Below are 27,149 nucleotides of genomic sequence, written 5' to 3'. Positions count from 1 at the left end.
TTTTGCCTTCCAATGGATCAAACAAATTCTTACACTTCTTCATCCTATCCCAGTGAAGTTTCTCAAATCCCTTCCAATCAAGTGTGGTGCCTCCACATTTGTCTTCTTGGTTTTCTATCATGTTAAAGTCCCCCCTGATGATCCATGTGATATTAGGAGTGAGGCAATCCAATCCCACAATCTTGCTCTTTCCCTGTAATCATTAGGAGCATAGATAGAGCAAATACCAATAATAGTATTATTAATATCAAATGTAACCCATGCTACCCTGTTACATGGGGAATGTCCAAACTCCATAATTTTATCTTTCCATTTAGGGTGAATAAGGAGGCCCACACCTCCCCTACCTTTTTCATGATCTGAAAAGATCTTAACTAAATCTCTCCATATATAGTCGAGATTAACTTCAAGAGGGAACTTAGTGGCCTTTAATTCATGTAGCATAACTACATCAGCCTCCCTATGCTAATTCAAAAATCTCCTAATGACCTTCTTTTTGTCCGGTGATTCTAGACCTCTAATATTCCAGGAGATGCACTTCATTGAGTATAGTGGTTAATGTGAGTCCTTTGCAGCCTTGAAGTTGTTATAGCATTTAGGGAGATCCTTATTTTGTCCAATTTTCTTCTTATTGGAAGGGTTTTTATTCTTAGACCCCAACGGTCTCCCTCTTCTATTACCTATCTTGTTTAGGGTACTTCCACCTTCTGCCATTTCATTGTCCTCATTCTCTATCTCTTCTTCACTTGGAGATTCATCTTCACAATCTCCTTCCTTGGTGAGATCTGTCTGGCAGGGATTCCCCACAGTCTCAGATTGGAGATCTCTAGCATTAATAATTAAGGTAGGCCTATCATTCTTGGGCAGATCACAAATGCCCTTCTCGCCATCAATTGGATCAGCAACAATTACTTCGATCTTGCAATCATCTGCTATCTCCACAAGAGCCTTAGAATGAGTGGTCTGAGTCGAGTTGGTAGGATTTTGTGCAAGCAGAGTTCCATTTCCCTCTCCATTGAGGTCACCAGATGCTAGATTTTCAAAGGAAAAGTCCATATTAGCCGAATCCTTTTGAGAGATCACAACATTCAGGATCTCTTTGTCGAGGGAAAGGGGACTATCCTTATCCAATTCCCTATCGATTCGTTCAGACCCCTCAAGATTCATCTCACAAGAACTAGTCCCATGATTAATCATCTTAATTCCAGAGAATCTCCCCTTCGGCGGTTTCTCCTGCGAATCATCCTCCATAGGTGAGGTATTGATGGTCTCTATCTTTTTATGGGGAGATAATTGCTTATCCTTATCCAAATCATTACCTCTAATATGAATTTGGGGTAACTGTTGGGAGTTCTTTCGTCTTCTTTTTTTAGGGTTTTTTCCAATCGTATTACGACTATATCCTTCTTCCATTTGCTCTAATGTAACAACAATTGGGGAATGTGGCGGGGGATCCGCCCTAAAATTACCAAAATTCACATTCCTATCCAAGGTGGGCAGATACTTTACATTCTCGACCGCACCCGTATTCGGCTTGTTATTAGCAGCATCAATTTTGTTTGATTTGGTCAATTCAATTCTAATATTGGCCGAAATGGGGGCACTCTATTCCCCTTTTTTAGTTTTGTTTAAGCCAATTTTATGGGTTAATATAGGGCAATTCTTCCGAATATGTCCTCCTTTTCTACATAAGAAACAAGCATTTATACCAACAAGAATTTCAATGGCACGGGAGATTATGCCATCCCCCAAATTAATGGTGAGGGAACTTGGTATATCTGTTCCCGGATTAATGGAAACCAAAACCCTCGCGTCAAGATGTGGGATTAGACTAGTTGATTTGTCTATCCAAACCACTTTACCAATTGGTTCGATCAGTTGAGGGATGAATCTCCATAATAAAGGAGGCACATCCTTGATTATCATCCACCTAGGGCACGAAAGTGCTAAGATTTCACCGTTTATGGCCTCCGGTTTCCAACTTAGGGCACAAAAGGTGCAAGGACCAACGGTCTAGTATTGGTTTTTCACTATCTCCACTTGAGCTTTGTTTTCTTTAAAAAAAATAACAAACAAACCCTTCTGTATGAGCCTACAGAAAGATATATGAAACCCTAATTTTATACTCCAAACATTCTTGAACCAATCATCTAGAAATTTTCTAGCCGGGCAATTATCAATATCAACTGCAGCGAAGAAGATTGCCACAGCTTTTAGTCTGTTCTTTTCTAAACCTAATTCATTCACAATAGATTCATTAGGTACGATGGAGAGAGAGTTTAAGGGGAGGTTAGATCCCTTACCTGCTGCAGGTTGCTCTCCATTCTCTCCTACCTTCGTGGGGTCGATAGAAACAAACCTAGCATTTTCAGAGATCGCCAACAAGGGGTGGACGAGGGTGTCTCTGAAAGTTTTACTTGCAGCGGTAACTTGCTCCATGCCCGATGCATCTCCCTTATCGGGTTTAATCGCTTCCCCTCCAAGATCCAAAGCCATTAATGGCTCGAGTACAGTCACTCGTGCCTGGAATGACTTCTCCTGCAAACGCACTCACCGACCAAACAAACAAGGATAAACGGAAATAACTGCAACGATAAAAAAAATCAAAGGTTAGAAAAGCCTTACCACGGTGGAGGAGGGTTGACACCTGCTCCACAACTAGGGGGGTGACCCCTTAGCAGACCGCCACGCGTGCGCTTGCAGAGCCAAGTTGCAGACAAAGCTTCCGATCTTATTCATCTTTGTGCAGTTTTTAAGAATTATTTGAATATTTTTTAACTAAATGATAGTCTACAGCTTACCCCACTTGAGTCAATTCCTATATCCAGTGTAGGACCCAAGTCCACTATGAGGCCCTCTCCCTTAGATCATAATAGAAGGTTTTAGAAAAAAATTCATGTCGGAGATGATAAACTATGTTTACTTGTACAAAAGTATAGATTAACCAAGAAGCTTATGTTGAGAAGGTAATGATGTCCATCTGCAACTTGGGCTATAACCTGCACATAATTAAATGCTTAGAATAGCCAAGGCAGTTTGCACACATGATCAAATGGTTCTGTATAGACAGGGCAGTTTTACTTTTGTGGTTTCTCATCCCTTTGTATTTGAAACCTGCAAAATTTTTTTGCAAATATAATGCCTATTGACTGTATGGTCCTGATAACGGTTAAAACATAAATTTTAGCTAGACTCAGATATATTTATCCCGACAAAATAGCCGATTTTAACAAATATAACACAACATTATCAAATATACTTATATATTAAACATAGAAATTTGCAATTTATCTATTGAAAAAAAACATTTGGTACAAAAATGAAAGTTAAAGTGATAGATTCTTGTATCTGTTTAAAAACTCAAGGCTTTAAAAAATTAAAACATGGCTAATTTATGTTTTATGATTTTATCCTTATCTAGAGAAGAAATATTTGGTCTTTCATAAGAGAAATCTACAAAGAAATAGTTAGTCTTTGATAAGAGGTAACAAATATAACAGAGCATTATCAAATGTAGTGAGCTTAAGTAGTAAAAATAGAAATTTGCGATCTAACTTTTGGTAGAAATATGAAACTTGAAGTGATTGATTCTTATATTTAGATGAAATTCAAGGTTTGAAAAAACAAAACAAAGAGAGGAGATCTCTTTCCACGGCTACTGTCCTTGCATGCAGTCCTTCCTTTCTAGTCTAACATCTTTATACAAGATGGTGCACTTGATGATAAAGAAAATGTAGTCATATTTATGACGTTTTCACTTCCAGAAGGAAGTATTTCTATTGTTCAAAACGTTCTATTTCCTGTTTTAAGTTCAGTTTTATGTCAGACAAAGATAAAAGCATATAACCACCAGATTTCGACCATCCAACCAGATTATTGTTTGGACATGAACCTGCTGCTAAAAAGTATTCTCAATTAGAGGAATCCATGAAGAAAATTGATCAACTGATCTAACCCGTTCAAAGCACATGACAGAAATTATGAAAGAAACACATATGAACAAAAGTGAAAACAAAAGAAAATACCCAAACTGAATGCGTGTACTCTTCCTGCCCAATGTAGGGAAGAGCTAAAATAGCTAGAATGTTGTGTGTGTTTGGATGGCAAGAGGGCCATGCTTAAAGAACGAATGCTGGCTCAGAAACAGCTTAAGCGAGCTTCAGGCATAGTAGCAATGGCATTGGAGAAAAATGCAGTGTTAAAGACACATAAAGCTTGCGCCTCAAAACGCAAGAGCCCTATCTACTATCGTAGGTGGACAAGAACCCAGCTCCTGGAGTTAAAGAAAACCTGTATGAAACTGTTTCACTTTTGCCATATGTATTTATCATTTATGAAATCTTTTTTGTATACTCTATTATTTGTGAACAATAAAACTCACCCAAACTGTGGATGTGTGCTGAGTTAATGGCATGGATCAAGTAATTGATTTTGATATTCTGAGCAGAAAAATTCTGAGTCTTTATATTCATCTGAAGAAAGGACTTTGAAAGTATAAATCTGTTTTCTAATTTTTGAGAGTATTGTGGAAGTCGGTTATTGTTAGCAAAGATGAAAAACTCTTACTCGGCAATAACTCTTTTGGCCCAAAATTTTTGAAAACTCGGGACTCGGCAATAAATGGGGAAAAAATGGGCAAAACTCAGCAAATTTATCAAACATTTGAAAATATATAATTCTTGAAATATTCTTGAAAACCACACATATACACTGAATTTGTAGAACATATTACTGTTTTCCATCATATATAAATCAAAGTTTGAGTTAAATACATATCATATACCAAACAATAAGTGCAACCTCTAAATGAATTTGAGCTCAATATATATTATAGAGGATTTGCATTCCTTTAATCTCCTTTTTGTCGAATTAATGCTCCTCTACTTCACATCTTCCATAAAATAAATAATTTGTTCAATAGCTGGCATTGGCATGTGCACACAAAGCCTTTCAAATTTTCAGCTCATCTCATACACATTGATGAACTTTGTCAGCCTTCACAACATACCTTCATTGTCAAGAAGATGATTCAAGAAGCACGAGACTTCCACATGAAACTACCATATCATGCAAAAACACCATACTGAAGTTTTCCTCACACATACACCCAAAGGATTCACATTCTTCCCATGGAGATGCCGCATCCCTTGAAGGCACCTATTTTTAACTTCTTGTGGATAGGTACACAATTACACTAATTGATTCGCAAATGGTGAGGTGCAAGGTTATGTAATCAATTGCATGATAGTAATTAGTAAAAGAATACCCAACAAATCATTACTGCAGATTTATTTGAGTTTTTTTCCTGATTTTTTGCAATTTTTTTCAATAAATCGCCCCGATTTTTTCAAAAAAATCGCCCAAGATTTTTTTGCATATTAAATTGTCCCATAAATGACTCGCAAAAAATCAGGACTTAAAAGATTTTTGGCAGATTTTTTCATCTATGATTGTTAGGTTTCATTAGCTGGCTTATTTCAAATAGATAATGGAAATGTAGAGAAATAAAATAAATAACAAGATTTGCATGATTTAAATAAAGAATAGGAATGGATTCATAAACGAGAAAGCACTTGCAAAACTCCATACAATTGAGTGCTCTTTAGATACATACAAAGACAAGAAAAAGGAAAAATGTTTGGTGCTATTTGGGGATTTGCCTTAGTCAAATCTCTACTTTGGTATGCCAAGATAGATAGAAAGGAAAATAGTGTGTGAATGCTCTAATCCCAAGTGTATCTAGGAATGGTCAAAGTTGTGAATGAGCAAACTAGTGCCACTAGAGTGAAAGAAAAAGGATGTGAGAATCCCAAGGTGCTCAAGGGAACAAGAGAAATACTTGCAATAATAACAAGAAACAAGAACAATATCACCTGCAGAGGCTTGAGTAAGTTGAAGAGAACAAGAGAGCTAAAAGGAATGCTATAAGAGATGTAGAAAGCTATAAAGCTTGAGAGCGCAAGAGAGCTCCAAGTGAAAGCCAATGTCCAGATGAAAAGATCCATTCAGAAAAGAGAAGGCAAAAGGAAGAGGTTGAGCAGTCATTTGGAATCATTCTGGGCCATTTTAACTGACCTAGGAAGGTGATAAGTGGAAAAGCACTTGGAAACAGTCACCAAACAAGAAATTGACATAGGCTGCTACCGTGAAATACGGACATCCACATGATGTACTAGTGGTAAGTTATGCTCCCCCTTTCAGTTTCTTCAAAATTAATACTAGTGGATCCTAACGAAGCAACCCGGGTGTTGGTAAGATCAGTGAGGATGGTCAAGATAGCGATGGTTCAGTTCACTTCTTCACTTCTCCTATGGGATGTTGTATTTATAATCAAGTGGAGGCTCAAGCCATTCCTGTGGCACTTAAGAAAGCTTGCGAGCTGGGCAGAAGAAGGTTCTTTGTGAAATGGATTCTATGATCCTAATTTATCTTTTGAACAGATAGAAGCTACATGAGTCTTCCTAGAGATAGACTTCTCTTGTTGAGTAGATTCTTCATCTTACCCCGCATTTTGATTCCATTTCCTTTGTCTATATCCCTAGACAATGGAATGTTGTTGCAGATTGCTTAGCTAAATGGCAATCTGATGTCAAAGGCAACTGAAATGTCACTGATTGGGAGTCTCAGCCTACGAACACATCTTGGCAACTTCTACTACTTATTCATGATGATCAAGCTTAATTCTTCTTGCTTGAAGCTCCTGGGGAATGTGAGTTTTGTTTGGATCATGGACTCTTCTGATTCTTGGGGATGGTGGAATAGTTGGGTTTTCCTAATTTTGGCTTTACTAGTAGCTATTGCTATCTGGAAATCTTTCAGTTGCATTTTGTTTTTATCTCTTTTATAATATAAATTTACTTATAGCCAACAAAAAAGGAAAAAGTAGTAATAAAGACTGAGTGATGCAGAGTATCTTCCTTAAATTTCTCCTTCCCACATCCTGTCAGTTGAATATAATATAATATCTTATTGTGTATTTCATATATTGAGTCTGTTGACAGAATGGTTGTTATCCTGCCATTTTAATTCTGTCATTGTTTCTGTTTTATCTTCATGAGTTAGATCAGAAAATGATATTTTTCCTTTGGAGGCTAACCTGCAGGTTCAAGAAATAGACTTGCATCAGTCTTCAGAACAGAGTATTGTTTTTTTTGGAGGCTATGCAGGTTCAGAAACAGGGCTGCATCACTGAGCCAAGTAATTCTCTAGCACACAAGATGTTGAAATTCAGTATTGCCAGTTCATACTCATATGAACAAAAATATTTGCATAGATGGCATGTGAATTTATTACAGATTCGGTAACCAGCCAGTCCGCAGAAAAAAGGGTAAAATTTTCAACTAGAAAGACACTAATTGTAATCATTACTATGTCACATTCAATTGCGTACCTTAGGGCCATCATCTATAGCAAGATTTACATCAGTAGTGTTATTGTCAATATCGCCCGATGACAAACATTTTCTAATTTGTAACTCATCTGCATACAAGAAAAAATAATTACATGCTTTTGTAAATCAATTCGAAATAAGAAATGTCTAAATAACCTTTGCATGTTATGTTAAAAAGCTTGTGTTAATAATCACATGCATTTACATAAAAACAAACTACTAAGTTTTGACATGCCTTTTATTGATAAAAAATGTGGAGCATGTTAAATACTAGAATGTTTCTCACAGGTCATGAATGCCAAGAAAGATGCTTGAATCATTTGGGAAATCATTTCTTTTCAAAATAAATTTTCTGCATCAATAAGAGCTTTCTTTCTGCTAATCTTCAACCCCAGGAATCATCTACAAGCCATTACTAATTAACGGAGATGGAATATTGGCTCTATTAATACAGAACTATACCCTACCATGAGGCACAAACACTAATTGACTACTACAATTCCAAAGATGCTGAATAAAGGAGTACATAGGAAGAAAGAGTGTGATAAATACAATAAAAAACCAACGATTGACAAACTTTTTAATAATGTTGAATTGTAGAACATTATCAGCACAGAAAAGCTTCTTAAACATAAATGACACCAAATGACGTTTGACAATATTAAAGAAAATTTTCAGGGAAGAGTCTCATGAATAAAAGAGCAGGTCAGCTCTTTGCATTCTGCATATATCTTTTTGTTTAATCCCATATACATATTTCTAAATGGACACTAAATTTTTAGTTTATCTGTATTTGTTGTCTTCAAAAGAGTTGTTACACCGAGAGGCATCTATAGTTGCATTAATGGATCTTAAAGACCTGTGTAAAGAAAAACCTCACACAATATAATTTGACGTCCGTCTACAATTAACCCCCCCACTTGTCCCATTCAATTGATGTCATTCTTTTCTTCCATTAGGATTGCATAAATGGGATCTGATCATTATGGAACCATTATTTTTGCATGACAAGGACTGTGTTGTTTATCCATTTCCATCCACATTCAACATTTAAAATTAACATCAATTATATTTTAATGCCTAGCAAAGGTAATCCACTTTGAAACATTTAGCGTGTAACGGTCTTTCATGAGTTTTTAATGAATCGAATACCATCCAATCAGTTTCCCTTTCCCCATTGAGCATGACATTTATATAACATTCAGTATGCACTCAGCTGGGACAAAGCTACCAAAGATGCAGAGTCTGTGGTTTGGATGTGAATGTTTTACGAATACATTACTGTTGAATACCATACCCCCATGGCACATTGTCTTAAAAATAGAATCCCTTTAAATTTCTGAAATTATTTGCAGCGAATTTTAATTCTGTTTTGGTTAAGAGATGTCTCGACCTCAGTTGCTCACAATTGATTTCTTGGGAATTGGCAATGATAAGAGTAGTAGAGCCCAAATGGCTCCTGCCATGGATTGTCACCAGCAGTGGCGAGGTAAGTTATTTGTTTCCATCTACAATTTCAATTGCTTTGATCTCTCCATATGCTACAACTTATTTTTCAGATAGGAGAATGTTAAATACATGTAGTTTAGCTAATCGCAATGTTGGAAGAGTGAGGCCATCTGCAATGAGTACCATTCCAAAGCTTTGTGCAATGTTCCTACTTGTGTATGGTTAAGAAATCTGAAATGAAATTTCAATAACACCAAGGATGAAGCAAAATTATAATGACACTTTCCAGAAAAATGCAGAGATTGACCTTCAGATTGTTTTTAATATTGCATGTAGTAGTTTCAATCAACCATCAGTAATACATCCAATAATCAGAGAAGTCTATTTCTGTATTTAATACCTATCCCAATACACACAGTACTTTGCAATGACTCACAGAAAATATAGGCAAATGTTCCTGAGATATTATCAGACTAGAATGTTACGGTTTACACCCCCAAGCATCAGAGACATGAGCTATAATAGGCTGGCTGCTACCGTCAGACTTCCCAAGTCAGATTTTGAAAGTACTAGATCCCTATCTGACGTGAAACTGCTGCAGCGACTTCTATTGCTAATGATTGTGATCAAGGTCTGATTATCGTGCCACACAAACTGTTTCAATGGAAGCCCGAGCCCTGTCACAAAGACGAGAGCAAATTGGACATTCACACGGCCCAAGCTCTAACTGACTGTAATCACAATTAGAACACACACAACCCTTCACACTTCACGACCCCCTCCCGCACCACGCGATCCCTGTACCACAACACTTGTGTCACAGAAAGGAGAAAAATGTGATTGTTAAGAAAAGACTGATGTTGCGAATTGCTTGGAACTGAGAATAGAGAGGATGGGGGTATAATCCCACCTTACTAATCGCCTTCTACGATCCACACAGTGACCGCACTTCTAATCCAAAACCCAAGCATATCTCAAAAATGAGATGTGCGCCTCTATAAATAGCACCTGTGCCATGTTAGATAGCCATCTTCCCAAGATCGGCCCAAACAACTAAAACAAATAAAATTATTAAATTTACTAACTCACTCAAAGCAGGTTAGCCCAACCCAACATAGGGAGTTTAAACTTTAGACAATGTTATTTGTCTAAAATTCCGAATTTATTAAGAAACGATAATGCAAAAATAAAGATATCAGGTGCTATAAAACACCGCTAGCCCCAAAGACCATCCCCTAACTCGGGATCATCATAGTCCTCCCATCCTCTAATTGCTTAACCTCAAACAATTTCAGATTGGGATGCTCAAAAATGTCTATCCCCTCCCAGGTTGCATCTTCTGGTGGTAGTCCTTTCCACTTTACCAAGTATTCTGGAACCACTTTGTTTCTTAGTCGCTGCTCTCTCATAGTTAACTCTGTTTCAGGTTCCAAAATTAATTTTCCCTCATAATCAAGTGGTGGCAGCTCTATTGAAGGCACAATTTGTTGTCCAAGCACCTTTGTAAGACATGAGACATGGAATGTATTGTGAATTTTGTTGTAGGAGGTAATTCCAGTTCATAAACAACCTGCCCCACCTTTCTCTCCACCCAGTAAGGCCTGTAGAAACATGGTTTCAATTTTTTGGCTCCACTTCCCTTGATGGAAGACTGTCGATAGGGCTACAACCTCAAGAACACCATGTCCCCCACCTCAAATGACCTTTCAGTTTGATGCCGATCCACATACAAATTTTGCTAATTCTGAGCTCCCTGTAGATTTTCTTTGAGAGACGCTATAATATATTTGCTTTTCTGGACCAGGTCCTTTGCACTTGGCACTCTATTATTCGTAAATATCAAATCCATGAATGACATAGCATCATAGCCATAGAGTGCCTTAAAGGGGGTCATACCAATGGGCACATGGTAAGATGTATTCTAACAATACTCACCCAAGTGCAACCATTTAACCCTCGTCGTTTGCTGCCCTATAACATAATTTCTCAAATAGCCTTCAATCCACTTATTCACAATTTCAGTTTACCCATCTGTTTGGGGGTGATAGTTGGTACTTGGTGTCAACTTTGTCCCTGTTAAACGAAACAATTCCTGCCAAAACATACTAAGGAACCTATTGTCCCTATTATTGTCCCGATCACTCACAATTGTTTTTGGCAAACCATGGAGTCTAAAAATTTTCCTATAAAAATAGATATGCCACTTGAGTTGCCTTGGAATTTGATGATATAGCATAAAAATGAGCATATTTTGTGAGTCTATCAATCACCACATACAAACAATCCTTACCTTGAACCTTTGGTAACCCAATGATGAAATCCATCGAAATACTTTCCTATTTCTGATTTGGGATAGGTAAAGGCTGTAATAACCCTGTTGAAAACACATGCTCTTCCTTGTTCTATTGACATTCCTTACGTTCTCTTACATGCTATATCACGTCTTTTCTCAATCCTTTCCAAGAAAAGTGTTCCCTTGTTTATATGTTTTGTAGAAACCTGGATGACCAGCAAGTGAAGTATCGTGGCAAAATTTTAAAATCCTTTCCTTCATTTTACATTCAGGTGTGATGTATATTCACCCTTTATAAAGAATCAGCTCAACCGTTGTTTTGAACTTGTTAGCTTGCACCTTTCCTTCCAAAATATCATTAGCAAATGGATTTTTGGCATACTCAACTGCAATTAATGACTTTCAATTGGCAGATATATCAAAAATAGAATGCAAATGAGGTTTTCTAGACAATGCATCAGCCACCACATTATTATGTCCCTTAAAAAATTCAATGTCAAAATCATAAGCCTAAATTTTTCTTACTCGTTTTGGATGCCTATCATTCAAATCTCTTTGATTGAGGAAGTATTTCAAACTGTTATGATCAATCTTAACCACAAACTTAGTACAAATAAAATATTGCCTGAATTTGGTCAAAGCATGCGTGATAGCCATCTCTTTGTCATAAATTGAGAGCTTACGCTAAGCCTCTTTGAGCTTCCTACTCTCATATGCTATGGGGTGTTTATTTTGCATCAAAACAGCCCCTATTACTTCACCGGATGCATCACATTCCAAGACAAAAGGAAGTGAATAATTTGGAATTGCTAACACAAGACACGAACTCATTATCTCTTTGAGCTTATCAAAAGCTTGTTGAGCTGATGGTGACCATGCAAATGCTCCCTTCTTTGTTAAATTTGTTAAGGGGGCAGCAAGCTGTGAAAAAACCCTTACAAACCTTCTATAGTAGCTGCATAACCCCACAAATCCTCTCAATTGCGTTAGATTACTTTGGCCTAGGCCACTTTTGGATGGCCTTGATTTTCTCCTCATCTACACTTACCCCATGATTACTCATTTTGAATCCCAAATACAAGATTTCTTGCAACCCAAACTCGCACTTAGACATTTTAGCATTAAAGGACTGCTGCTCCAAGATATTTAACACCTCATCCAAATGTTTTAAATGATCTTCCCAAGTTTTTCTATAAACTAAGATGTCATCAAAGAAGACCAAAACAAACTTTCTCAATTGTAGAATAAATATTTGATTCATACATGATTGGAAAGTTGTTGAAGCATTTGTTAGACCGAAGGGCATAATTAAAAATTTGTAGTGCCCATAATGACACTGAAATGCTATCTTGTGTACATCCTCATCATTGAACTTGATTTGGTGATATCTTGAATGCAAATCGATTTTGAAGAAGTACCTAGCTCCGTGTAGCTTATCAATCAATTCATCAATTCGTGGTATTGGGTGGTGGTTCTTAATGGTTCTCTTGATGAGGGCTCAGTAATCAATACAAATTCACATAATTCCATCTTTCTTCTTGACCAACACTACAGAAGATGCAAAAGGGCTGCAACTCGACCTTGTATGTCCCATATCTAACAATTCTTCGATTGCCTTCTCAATTTCTTCCTTATACGCCTTTGGATGGCAGTAAGGGGTAATCATCATTGGTTTTGCTCCTTCTTCAAGATCTATAATATGTTGAAAACCTCTATTAGGGGGCAGTCTCAGTGGAATGTCTTGAAACACTTTGTTAAGCTTATCCAAGATAGATTAAATCTGCACATTGGTAACACCCTCTTTCATAACAGCACTTGTATTGGCGATTAAGCATTGTACTGCCTATGCTACTTGTCCTTTATGAAAAACTCGTCAAATCCTTTTCGGTAATATTTCCATTGTCCCCTTGCCGAATAACCCATGCAACACTACCTTCTTCACATTATGTTGGAAAGAGATCTCCAAGGTTTGGTGGCGAGTCTCATATTTGTCAATTATATGCAGCCATTGACATCCCAAAATAACTTCCATTTCTATGTTAATCACATAAAAATCATCCTTCAATTTATATTCTCCTGTTGCCAACTACATCTGGAGTACCTTCTGAGTACAAGACAAAACTATTCCACTAGCTACCTTCACTTCAAATCCCTCAATTGGGATTGTATTCAAAACAAGTCTCCTTACTACTTCCTCATTAACATAATTGTAAGTGGCCCCACTATCAATGAGGATAATCACCTTTTGTCCTTTTAAGATTCCCCTAATGTAGAATGCATTATAACATGGTTCACTTGTAAGAGCTGCAAGGGTGCCTCTTGCTGGCCTTTCAATTTTTTTTGTTTCATTTCCAGAACCAACACCTTCACTTTATGTGTCTTCATCAGAAATTACTTCTATGTAGTGCACTTGCCCCTTACCTAAACATCGATGTCTTGGTTGCCATGGTTCTTTGCATGTGAAGCACAAATTTCTCCTCCTTAACTCCCTTTTGCTTACATCCACTAGCCCTATCTTTGCTTTTGGCACCCTTAGGGATATTGGATTAATTTGGAAAATCCTTTTGGACTGCATAGGAGAGGCTGACTTCTTGCCACTGAAACTATCCCTTACAAATGAATCTTCAAGGTTAAGGACTGTGGTAATGGCCTTAGGGAAGTTGTCGGATTTAAAGCTTTGAGTAGCCCTCTGAAAGGCTCTACTAATCCTTTCAAAAGGAGCACCACGAGTCTCCTATCCGTCACATCAAGCACCATAACCGCAAGTCTTTGAAACTCAGTTTCATAATCCTCCATTTTTCCCTTCTGTTTCAATTGTGCTAAGTTTCTGAAATGAACTTTTGGGTTTGTTCTATCAAACCTTTCAATCAATCTTTGACTTAATTCTTCTATGGTGGAAATCAAATCATGCCCTTGAATCACTAATCCATGGTACCACCACTCATGGGCTACCCCTTCCAAGTGTAGAGTGGCAAACTTGATGGCCTCTTCCTCAGTCATGGGATTCAATGAAAAATAAGTATCGAGCTTTTGTAACCATGACCTTTCTGTTGTATTACTTGTCCCATCAAAATTGGGAATTGTGATCTTTCCCAATCGATGCTGGATGTCCTTCCTTTCATCATACCCTCTACCCCTATGTCCACCTTTTGATTTCAGTCCACAATACTCAGTATAAGTCATGTTATTCTTGACTGCCTCACTCAAAGCATTATATTCATTTAAGAGGCAATCCATTTCATTAATCTGATCTGGCTGACTCTCTTCAACCTCCTCATTAGTCAAGAATTTAGCCCCAAACGATTTGGTATTAGCAGAAGTTCTTGACCCATCAGCAACAACTTCTCCATTGTTGGAATTACTTCCCTCGCTCTTATCGTTTGCTGGGCTATTACCATTCTGATTGTGAGGGAGTCCTCTCAACAACTGGGCAACTTCTCTTAATGTTTTAGTCTTTTAGACATACTGAGATGAAGTTCCTCAGACCTCTTAAAGAAAGCCCTGGCACTTCATCAACTGGATCACTCATACTGGTACCCTTCCTTTTCTCCCTCATCTGGTACCTCTGCTCTCTTTCGCTCATCAATCAGACCCACAGTTAGTAGGAGTTATAACTCTGATACCACTGTAATGTTCATACTTGTGTATGGTTAAGAAATCTGAATTGAAATTTCAGTCACACGAGGGATGAAGCTAAATTATAATGGCACCTTCCAGAAAAATGCAGGGATGAACCTTCAAACTGTTTTTAATATTGCATTCAATAGTTTCAATCAACCATTAGTAATACATCCAATAATCAAAGAGGTCTATTTTTGTATTTAATACCTATCCCAATACACACAGTACCTTGCAATGACTTACAGAAAATATAGGCATACGTTCCTGAGATATTATCAAACTAGAAAGTTACAGTTTACACCCCGAGGCATCAAAGACATAAGCTATAATAGGCTGGGTGCTATCGTCATACTTCCCAAGTCAGATTTCAAAAGTACGGATCCCCTCTCTAACGTGAAACTGCTGCAGCGACTTTTATTGCCAATGATTGAGATCAAGGTCTGATTGCTGTGCCACAAAAACTGTTTCAATGGAAGCCCAAGCCCTATCGAAGACAAAGGCAAGGGCAGAACGGACATTCACACACCCCAAGCTCCAACTGACTGTAATCACAATTAGAACACACATGACCCTTATGTTGGCATTGAGGTTGTCATTGAGGAGATTGTTGACATTGAGGTTGTCATTGATGTCAACATTTGGGAAGATGCAGTGGAGAGACTTGCAGAGATTAGAATGACGGAGATGGTGTTGTGCAGCATCATATAACACAACATGTTATTTAATGCGCCATGCGCCATGTTAGTACATGGAGGTTCAGAAGGCAAGCTTGGAATGTGCTATTGGGACAGACATTTGGATGAAGAAGAAAAAGGTCAGTGAAATGGTTAAGGTACTATGCAATCTGGTTTGAATCAGAAAAAGTATTGCTGCAATTGTATAACACGCAGGTTATCGCATTCTATGAAACTGCAGTAGTTGACTGGAGTTGTCAATAACATGACATGTTAGTCGTGTTGGTCTTGTGACAGAAGATATCAATAACATGAAGGTTATCGCAGTTGAAGAGTGTTGAAGAGGAATCGCATAACACAATGGTTATGTAGGTTATCGCACCGTGTTATTGACTGTTGCTATCTTGTCAAGGTGTTACCTCGCAGAAGTTACTGACTCCAGTTTCATGCCATGCGGGATAGTGGAAGTCGTGGTTTGTCAAAAGAAAATGTTTACCCCGCACGGTCGAGGGAGAGTCGAATGGACAATGTGGGATAACAAGATGTCAAAATGACAAAGGTGCTCTTACCCCGCACGGGTCCAATGCATGAGTAATATGTGGCGCGGGAGAACTTTAACCCTTGCAAAGCCTTATCTTGCATGGTTGATGGTAGCTCGAAAAGATCAAAAGCAAAGCTTTTGAAGTTGTAGCGCGGGATAAGAGTGAATGGGATCTCCTGAAGAGGCTTACCCCACTTGGGTAAGATGAGCTTGCAAACAATGATGCGGGCTAACAAGAGAGAATAGAGTCTCTTGTAAATGCTTATCTTGCACGAGTCCAACACTTCTTCAAGTGTTAGGCGGGCTAACAAAAGTGAATCGAGTCACTTTAAGTTGTTTACCCCGCACGGCTAAGTTAGACTCAGAATTTATAATGCGAGATAATAACAATAGTAACCCAATAGGCACAGTATCCACACAGATGATGACTAGACATTGACCGAAGCTGGCTGAGTGATTTTGACACCACGTTTGCAAAGCTGATAGACTCAGTAATCTACGTGGCAGTCAACCAAGTTTGATCAGATAACAAAAGTCATATAACACGCAATGTCATGCAATCTACAATGAATGTCAGTTCAGCACACCGCCACCGTGGCATTTTTTGACCAAGTCTTTGTGGTCATATCTAGGAGATTGATGGCCTAGATTTAAAATCTTTGAAGATCTTAGGTTGGTGCGATTTCATGTGTCTAAGAACTTGTTTTGCCAACTGGAGAAGATGTGAACCAATTGAATGAACGATCTGTGTGCAACCTAGGAAATTGAGCAGATCACGTTGCATGACAACGATGCAATCGTCTGTGATGATCTACGATCGACCGACCTTGTGGAGGCGAATGCAAGTTGTCGACTGACTAAGCTGATGAATACGTTGAAGTCGCATTTGTGAGATAATATAGTAGAGTTGTGCTCGATCAAGGAGTTGTTGACGATGCAGAAATTAATGTTGTAGAAAAGAGAGAGTTTCAGAGTCGTGATAAGTGTAGAAGTAGAGCAGAAAACGAGATCAGAGATCAAAGTGCAGAGGATTGAGCAGAAGATAATCAGTGTGGTACAATACATCAATTGTAACCAGGTGCATAAATAGTATCTTGTTATTTACACTTTGTAATCATCTGAGTGGATGCTCAGATCAGGGGTTGGTGCTCCTTGGGTTGGTGCCCTAAATATTGTGATCAGATTTACTTGTGAGGCTAGATTGGAACAGTAGACTCCAGCAGCTATTCTCACTGAGGTTTTTCCCACACTGGGTTTTCCTCGTAAATACTTCTGTTGTGTTAGCTCTGTGTGTGCGTCCTATTGGATTTAATATCTTTGCTCATAGTTTTTATGATTAATGTTATTAAAGCTTAGATCATTTAGAAAGTTAAAGTTTTTTATTACCACTGATTCACCCCCCTCTCAGTGATCACTTGTGTTCTTCAATTGGTATTAGAGCCCTAGGTTCCCTGTTAGAAAAGCTTTCTCCAGCTTTGGTAGATCCTATCTTATGAACACAATGGCTAGGAATGAAGCCACCTCTAAAGCACCTATGTTTGATGGGGTTGTGACCTTTTCACACATCACCCCATTGTGAATGGGGACCCTCCCCTTTTCATGCTTTCTAGGGTTTTTGTTAGTCCCTTGTGACCTCTCGCATCAAGTTTGTCAGTTTTGAACAACCTGAGTTTTAAACACTATGAGTCAGTGTGTGCAAGACATGGTTAGAACAGAGTCTAGACGTCGTCATTGTGTCTAGAAAGCCCAAAGGACGAAGATTGCAATTGATTTGAGCTAATTTGGACAACTTTCTATTTTTAGAAAGTTTTACTTTTTGCTTTTTCCTATTTTTGGGGAAGTTTTGTTTTTGGCATTTTGAGCACGATCCCCGAAATGGCTATTTTTAGAAAGTTTTTCCTTTTTTTAAGGGAACCTTGCTTTTTCTATTTTTAGAAAGTGGATCTAGGGTTTGCACTATTCACACTGAGATGCACTGAAAGGATCGACAAATTCCTCCTAAAATCCAAGTTTTGACCCAAAAAGCTTATCTCCTAAATTTTAGGGATCCCGAGGAATTCAGTGAATGATTGAAGCACAATTTTCAAATTTCAAAGCGATTCGGAAAAAATTGCACAAGTTATGGAGATTTCAAGTTTTGATCATGTGGTTCCTGAAGTTCATAAAGTTCGCCCTCCTTGATTCCTAATGTTGATCAAGTCCGCCCTTGGTTAAGGTTGTGGAATCCATGAAGTCCGCCCTTGGTTAAGGTTGTGGTTCCTGAGATCCACCAAGTCCGCCTTGGAAAAGGTGAGGTGGGTTATCAACTTGAAGAAGTCCGCCCTACCATGAAGTTGAAGGTGCAAGAAAATGTTGAAGTCCGCCCTAAGTAAAGAGCATCAAACTTGATAAAGTCCGCCTTGGATAAGAGGCTAGGTACCATGGAAGTAAGCAAGTCCGCCCTCCAAAGGGTCATACATCAAGCCAAGTCTGCCCTATAGATGATGGGGAAAGAGCATAAGTTTAGCCAAGTCTGCCCTAAGGTATATCATATGGCGCATGAAGCTAACAAAGTCTTCCCTTGGAGAATGTGGTCTGCATGGAAGAGATGAAGTCCGTCCCATGGACATAAGGAATGGTGCACAAGTTTGATAAACTCCGCCCTCTTTGGTGCATGAAATCAGTTAAGTCCGCCCTCATTGATCACAAGTTAAGCAAAGTCCACCCTAGCAAGGAGAATCAAAACAAAGAAGTCCGCCCTCATGAGATAATTGTTAAATTTGAAAACAAAGGAATAAGAAGTTCGAACTAAGACCAAAATAGAAAGTTTTTGGATTTGAAGATTTGAAGATCCAGTTCGAATTATGGACTGAAAATGAATTTAGAAACTTGCATTCGAAAGACAAGATGACGTTCGAACTTGCTTAAGAGATGACAAGTCAACTAAAGACCAGATTAGAAACATTCTTTGCAGATTCGAAGGACTAAGGATGAAATAGAAACAAATTTTGGAAGATTTACTGAGTTTCTAAATGAAGAATTCGAACTCCAATACAAATGCCTTTCATTCTTTCATTTCCTCATATGAAGTTCGAACTTTCAAGAGCAAGTTGAGAGAGTTTTTGAGAAGTTTTCTGCAGGTGAAGGACATTTTTGTGAGAAATTTTAAGAGTTTTTGCAGGTTGGAAGTGATTTCAAAATAGATTTCAAGTATAAGTCTGAGATTTTCAACCATTTTTCACAAGTTTGCACACAGATTTTGGAGGGACCTTGACTGTTTGGAAGACAAATTCATTAATTTTCTGATTAAAATCTGATTTTTCATCCTCCAAGCAGCTTCTTTTCTCATTCTTCTTCTTTCTTTGAAGGTGAAAATTAGTTTTGAAGGTAAGGTATTGGGTTTTGAACCCAAGTTTTTCCTCAAAGTTTAAAGAGAAAGAATAAAATTTACAGATTTCCCTTTCTTTCTTTCTCATTTTCTGCCTTTAAACAAGTTAGAATAAATTTCAAGGAGTTTGAATGAACTTAAATTTTTCCAAATTCTGATATTGAAGTTAAATTCAGACTATAAACTCCTTGAGTTTGATGATTTTCAAGGGATTTTCTTAAGATTTTCAGAATATCAAAGTATTTGAAAATCCAATTTTCAAGGCTAAGTGTTGAGAAGAGAGTAAACTATAAATTACTTAGCCTCCAAACTCTGAAATTGCACCTAAAATGCAAATTATAACTTAAGTTTGTTTGTTTCTTGTGCAAATTTGGATGACCTTCGAAGCAGGGACATCATGCAAAATGAAGTTTCTAGTAGACAAATATTCCCCTCCGGAATTGAAGATGAATTCTAAATGGAAGCAAGTTGGTGACACAAACTTGGGTCACATCGACCTCCGGGAATTTAAGAAGAGAATGTATGGCACAGGCGCTCAACTACCTACCGCAATCGCACGAAGGATGATGAACAATGGAATCGTACAAGCTGCTGGTTTCCTTCCAGCGATGCAGTGTACTGAGTTAGTAGCAGAATGCTCCAAGCATTACAACCCAGCAAGTAGATAAATAGTAGCTCCTGACGGCAGAATCCTAGCGAACATAGGAGAAGTGGCGATCAGAGAGGCATTCTGTATCCTCGAGCACCACAAAACTGTTTACATAACCAGAGATGAGGCGACACAATTGTACAAGGATCACATAGAGGAATATGAAGCTAACATCAACCATCAATGGTTGGAAAAGCCAAGGAAAGGAAGTTCTAAAATACCCAAACTCCTTGTATGGGCATACTTCAAGGAAGATTATGGAGACCTCATCGTCCTGTTGAACAGGGTTATGGGAAGCCAACATAGTGCTCCTTTTGAGCCGTGGATGTACTACTTTATCCATGAGGTCACCGCTGGAGTGAAGATGATTAATTGGGCAAGGATCATTAGTGATAACCTTGATGATCAATTGAGAATTTTGGAAAAGAATAGGACTTTCTACATGAGTTCCTACTTGTTCAATTCTTCGGCCATAACATATAGGTACAAAGGTCTTGTATGTAGAGGCACTGTCGGGAACAAGGAGAACCAGTTTCCTGTTTATGACTACTATCCCCAGCTACACTTAGAAGAAAAGTTCCACCTGAAGAGAGTTAACGATGCATTCCTGATGCATATCACCAAAACCCTTCAGGGAGGCATCCATCAACGTCTCTCTCAAGAGTCGATGGACTTCATTAGTAGATTTGGATATTGGTTTATCCAGTACCCCAAGTTCACTTATCTGAGGATTCAAGGATTCTCAGGACAGCCATACAAATTGCCTATGTTTCCCATGAACAGGATGGTACTACTCGAGGTAGTACGACAGTTAGAAAATTTTATGTGTCAAGAGGAAGAAGCAAAAGACAGAAGCGTCTTCGCTTACTATTGGGAATGGGTTAGAAACATGTCCTTCATCCCAAGCTGTTGTACTTGTTGATAAGGAGATTCGGTGGTACCCATTTTTCCAATACCAAGCAAGGAGTCATTTTGACCCTTTTCATAAAATGGGGAAAGTAAATGAAGTGAAATTTGAGCATAGGCCAGACATAGAAGATTATTGGGCCAACGCTGTTGACAGCTTCGACATAAGGAGGTTGTGGTCTAGAATTCCACTAAATTTAATCAGAGTTTCTGAAGTATTCCAGGTAGCGGACCAGCTTGAGGAGGACAATGAGTATGAGCAACCACACTATGTCGTCTTGAAAAACGAGCCCCTTGCCCCTATTGATTGGTCAAATGTTTAGAGGTCTAACCTTAGAGATCTTATGAGGCCAATAATTGAATATTCCAAATGGTGGGCAGCTCAAAAGACAAAGGAACTTAAGGCGAAGAATGTTACTTTCACATATGATCTTATGGGGACAGATGAATCTATGTCTTCGAATCATGGTGCAACGTCCAGTGGCCACAGGGGCCTCGAAAGTGTGGGATCGAGGAAAAGAAAAGAGCCCACTAAAAATTCATTGAGGGCAAAAGGAAAGAAGGTCGCTGGAGAGGTAGATGTAGGCGGACCACAACAGTCAAGAGAAGGTCACTCGACCATAAGTGCTTCCTCTACTACGCCACTGAGAATGATAATTGATGAGCAAGAGCAAGATTTCGAGATAGAAGAACAAGAAATGAGAGTTCCTTCTCATGTCATTAAGGAGATCACAGAGGAACCAGTTCGGTTCCCATTTCAGGAACTAGGACAAGAACCTAAAGTGGCTGAGGTTATCGAAGTTGAGAGTTTGGAGCAGCCAAGAGAATTCTTGGATGGCATAGTCACTGGACCAAAGGAGGTAGAAGATAATTTTGATGAGAGTGGCATGGAGCAGTCAACCATTCCTGATTGGTTGAGAGAAAGAATGAAAGCCAAAGTTCCTAAGGACGTGCCCCATATAAATAATACAGCTGAACTTTTGGTTGAGTTAGATAAATCTAGCAAGATGAAGCCATCCAAGAGATTCTCCTCGATTCAGAGAGATAGTGCAGGATGCAGAACAATTCAAATAGTAGTACCTAAGGCAGGGAAGACCCAAGATGAAATCACTCCTGAGGATTATGTGATTACTACCGTGAACTTGGGTAAGCCTCCTAAGGCCCAAGAGGTCCAAAATTTTGATGACTCTTGCAACACTCTCAAGGCAAGATTGAACAAAGAAGTTGAAAAGAGGAAAAAAGTTGAAGCTGAAGATGAACAGTGGAAGAAATGTGTTCAGTATTTGACAAAACCTATAGATCGGGAGGAGGTACCTGTTGCTCCGCCCATACCTCTTCTGCAAGAATCATTAAAGGATTACGAGGACATGAAGACAACTTTCAAAGAAGCTAAAGGATGGATTGTCAATGCCTCATAATGTGCAGACATACTCATTGAGAACCCGATATCAGCACATGACTCCACATCTTCCTTATTGAGCAGAATTCAAGACATAGCTGAAGCTTGGGAAGATATTGAGGATATTCAAAGTAGAATCATTCCATATCTGAAAATAATCAAAGGACTTTCTCAGCAAGATCTTATAGACAGAAAATTCATCCAGCGCGGTTACCTATATGATTTCAGCACTTCGTACTTTGCTTTGATTATAAGGGTTGAATCTTTGAGAAAATCTGAGGCTAAGTGTTCAAAGATTGAAAAGACCATTAGAAATATTCAAGACAAGGTATTCTTTGTGGCAGCTGAGATATTGCAGTAGGATGAGGTGCGAGAAAAGCATCTGCGTGCAGAGAATTTGAGGGCCAAAGTTCAAGGAAACTTCTTCAAAGTTTCAGGGCTGATTGTCAGGAAGGATCTCTCCAGAATTTCGAGCTTCATACACATAGATGAAAATTTCCCGGCACAAGCAACTGACTGGGAAGACACTCTCGCCACCTATACTGATGATGTGGACATGGTCAACTTCCAAATTAGCAACTTTCCAAGTGTCACCATAGAGGAGGTGCGACTTCTTGTGTCCCGGTACATCGAATCTACAAAAAGGGAAACTGGATACTCACCTCAGTGAGAATAGTAGTTGTGCCACTTGTCTCCTTATTCATTTTAACTGTTAGAGTTTGGGGAAACCCTAATTAGGGTTTTGACCTTTTAATCTGAGCCCTTGATCATTGTTCGATCTCGGCCGTTCATAATTTCTGGACTACTATATAAGGTTGCCTCCTCTCATTTGGAGAGTGTGAGGCTTTTGAAATATTGTTGCATGAAGGTCATTTTTCAGATAATATATTACATGTGTGCTTTCTCTTAAGGCTTTGTAATCCCTATTGTTTGAGTGATTAAACAAGGTTTTCAATTTCTTCAACACATTAGTTAGAATTTATTTCATGTTGTTAGATTGAATGAAAGATCTGATAAGTATTGGTATGGTGTATCTCCGCTCATACTTTTGGTGAATGGATGATTTTCATTCACTGTGCAAAGTTAGTCTGCACTTTCCATTTTGTGTATGCTTAAACTTCTGATCATAAGCACATCCCTCGAAGATTGCATCCACTTTGTGAGTTGTCTTAAATGAGGCGAATCAAAGTGTGGTTTATTGAGTTCATTGAATCAATACCGTCTCTGGAATTCATAGGATTAGAGTAGATCTCTCAACCCTTATCCCTTTTGTCCTTTTTTTGAAAGTCTTAAACCTCGAAAATCCCGAAAAGAAAGAAAAGAAAGAGCTTTAATTGACAAATTCATCTAAGTCCCAAAGTTGTTGACAATTCGATCAAGCGTAAGTCCCTTTGTGTATTACCAACAAATCACAATGCCCATTGAGCTTATCCACACGTCAAGACCTGACTAAAGAAACCTTGGAATCGCCATATGATCTTCTATCAATCTTAGCATACGCAGTGATTTTTCAAGAGAGGATAAATTATCTTTGGGTACTTTATTCTAATGTTTGGTAGATGATAAAACAGACACCAACAAATGGCACTAACTATGCCTTCTGGGGCAGAAGAATGGAAACTTACTTATCCTCTTTAGGCTTTGATGTCAGTGAAGAATGGTTATATTGTTCCTCAAGTTCCTCCTACCGGCCCTGATGCTAAAAGGGAATATGAGAACAATGCCAAAGCTAAGAATGACATCTTAAGTGGTCTGTCTGATACAGAGTTTGTCAAAGTCATGCACAGCACATCAGCAAAGGAAACATGGGATAAGCTACAAAGTATATATGAAGGAGATACCAAAGTGAAAGAAGCCAAATTGCAAACTTTAAGAGCTCAGTTTGAAAACTTGAAAATGAAGGATGAGGAGAAGATAGCTGACTATCTCCAAAGAGTGGATGAGATTGTAAGTGCTATAAGAGGACTTGGAGAGGAAATCAAATATGAAGTTACTATCAAGAAAGTTCTGAGATCATTAACCACAAGGTATGACACAAAGGTCTCTGCTATTGAAGAAGCTAAAGACTTAAAGACACTCTCAATGGATGAATTGTTTGGCTCCCTATCAGCTTATGAGATGAGAACAATTAGTGGTGAATCGTCAAAGAGAGAGGTTGCAATCATCATAACCAAGAAAGGAAAAGAAGAAGTTGCTCATGAAGAAGAAGAATTTGATGTTGCTGTAGCAAATTTTGTAAGGAAGGTCAAGAAAGGATCAGGCAAATACAAGGTAAGCTCCCTTTCAAATGTTTCAATTGTGGTAAAATAGGACACTTTGCTTCAAAATGCCCGTACGAAGAAAATGATGAAGATGAGAAGCAAAATATGAAGGCTTTTGACAAAGATAAGATGAAGAAATTCTACAAACCAAAGAGAAAGGATTTTAAAAGGCAAAACAGTCTTTACACATTTGAGGATGATGCCACAGATGAAGAAAGCGTCTCTGATGAGTAATGTAGTGAAGATGAAAAAGAAGTCAATCTCTTTATGACACGAGGGGAGTTGCATGATGAACATGTTGCTGATGATGAAGAAGAGGAAGTTGAAGTTGAGGCAGATTTTGAAGGTGAACTTATAAGTGCACTTGAAGAACTTTGGAAAGTGAGGAAAGAGTACAAAATGGTTAAGTATGTTGCTGCAGAAGAACAAGACAGATTGAACAAATGTCTCGAGTCTGAGAAAAACATTTCAGATCTGAGGACACAGTTGGATGAAGCTAAGAGAATGTATGAGGTAACTAAATTAGATTTAGAGAATAAGGAGAAAGAGTATCAAAAGATGGAGGAAGAAATTTTGAATCTCAAAAAAAATTTGAAAAGTGCAAAGAGGAACTCAAGGTGAGAATCAAGTATGAGGGCAGCACTGATGCATTGGATAAAATGTTGACCAAACAAAAGCACTCCAAAAACACAGAGGGTGTTGGATTTGATGCTGGTCAATGTTCTACAAGTAAGGATTCATCAAGCAAAGAAATACACTTTGTCTCTTCAAAGTGAGAATGATAATAGACAAATCTTCATAGTCAGGAATGCTCCAAGGAAGAAGATAGACTTAAATACTACTGTTGATAGATCAAAGACATACGCTACTGCTACAAAGAACAAACATGCTAATCCTAAAGGAAAAGCAAAGGTGGATGATGAAGGCTTCACAAAGGTCAATGACACAAGGAAGAATTCAAGAAGACTAAGTTATGATGCTTCATGGAGACCAATGAGAAACATATTGAACAATAATTGGTATGTACCTCAATTCCATGGCAACTGCTATAAATGTAATACTTATGGTCATAGAGTTGCTGATTGTAAACTTATGCGTAGGTCTCCACCTAGTTTTGAAAGTAGGAATCCTTTTGTTGCTCTTAGAAATGTTGATATCATCTATTATCATTGCAATGGTGCTGGTCATAGAAGTTATGAGTGGAGGAGAAATATGTCTCAGTCCTACAGCAATTTCTCAAATTCATCATTCAATAAGAATGTCAAATGTTATCATTGTCAAAATCTTGGACATATAGCAAAGCATTGTAAAATTAGAACAGCTAATCAAAAGAAGAAAATGTCAACCTTGGAACCTGAGGCAAATCCAGTTCAGAAAGTAACAGCAGATAAGAAGAAAGAAACCAAGCAAGTTTGGGTAGAGAAAGAAAAGGACAAGGCTGAGTCAAGTCTGATTGTACAAACTGCTTTACATGCTGAAAGGAAGAACTTATGGGTAGTAGATAGTGACTGCTCAAATCACATGACCGGTGATGAGAAGAAATTTATCAAGCTAGAAGATTGGAATGGTGGTTCAGTGAGATTTGGAGACAACTCAATCAAAATAAAAGGCAAAGGAACTCTGAGCATAGATGGCAAATTAAAGGCTCACGATGTGTACTATGTGGAAGGACTAAAACACAAATTGAGTGTTAGTCAAATGTGTGACAAAGGATACAATTTTACCTTTGACTCAAAAGGATGTGAAATCAAAAAAGAGAACAATGGTAAATTAGTTGCAGAAGGAAAAAGGACTATGGAAATGTATACAACTTGAAGGAGTGTTATGAGTCCCAATGCATGATGGGACAAGTGGATGAGAGTTGGCTTTGGCATAGAAGGCTTGGTCATATAAACTTTGCTAATCTTGTTAAGGTCAGCATGAGAGGATGTGTGAGGCACATACCACAGATCATCAGCCAGCAAACACTTTTTGTGATGAATGTCAAAGAGGAAAGCAAACTAAGATGAGCTTCAAGACTAAAGAATATTCAACTTCAAGCACACTAGAGCTGGTACATACTGATTTATGTGGTCCTACCAGAACAAGAGCATTAAATGGAGAAAAGTATTTCATGCTGCTCATAGATGATTTTTCAAGAATGACATGGGTCACCTTCTTGCAAGATAAGTCACAGGCTTTTGAAAGATTCAAAATTTTCAGAAAAATGTTTGAAAAAGAAAGTGGATACAAGCTGAAATGTCTTAAGAGCAGACCATGGAGGAGAATTCGCATCAAATGAATTTGAAGACTACTGTGAAAGACATGGAATTAGAAGACAATATTCAACTCCCAGAACACCACAACAAAATGGTGTTGCGGAAAAGAAAAATAGGAGAGTCAAGGAGATGGCAAGAACAATGTTAAATGAAGCAAATCTGCTTAATGTATATTGAAAGGAGGCAGTCCATACTGTTGTATATACATTAAATAGAGTGCAGCTAAGAGTAAACAACAAAATGACTTCATACGAACTTTGGTATGATAGGAAACCCTCAGTCAAGTACTTCAAGATGTTTGGCAGCAAATGTTTTATCAAAAGAGATGAGGATGGATTATG

The 27,149-nt window shown here is 38.2% G+C and overlaps 1 protein-coding gene across 13 annotated transcripts in view; it reads right to left on the bottom strand.

Moving 5' to 3' along the window:
- Positions 1 to 27,149, bottom strand: part of LOC131038358 (glycylpeptide N-tetradecanoyltransferase 1-like) — a 73,984-nt gene that overhangs the window by 20,904 nt on the left and 25,931 nt on the right. For 8 of the 13 annotated variants that reach the window (XR_009358945.1, XR_009358946.1, XR_009358947.1 and 5 more), the window contains exon 2: positions 7,391 to 7,479. Coding sequence is in view for 6 of the 13 variants with exons in the window: in XM_059211286.1 (XP_059067269.1) it covers positions 7,391 to 7,479 (89 nt within the window). In the remaining 7 variants the exon portion in view is untranslated. Of the gene's footprint in view, positions 1 to 4,826; positions 7,206 to 7,390; positions 7,480 to 27,149 lie in introns of those variants that run through there. The other 5 variants (XR_009104409.2, XR_009358942.1, XM_059211285.1 and 2 more) reach the window with 2 other exon arrangements.

The sequence above is a fragment of the Cryptomeria japonica genome, chromosome 9, assembly GCF_030272615.1.
Source record: "Cryptomeria japonica chromosome 9, Sugi_1.0, whole genome shotgun sequence".
Taxonomy (NCBI): Eukaryota; Viridiplantae; Streptophyta; class Pinopsida; order Cupressales; family Cupressaceae; genus Cryptomeria; species Cryptomeria japonica.
Note: the sequence above shows the minus strand (reverse complement) of the source record. Positions and strands in the feature narration are given on the sequence as shown.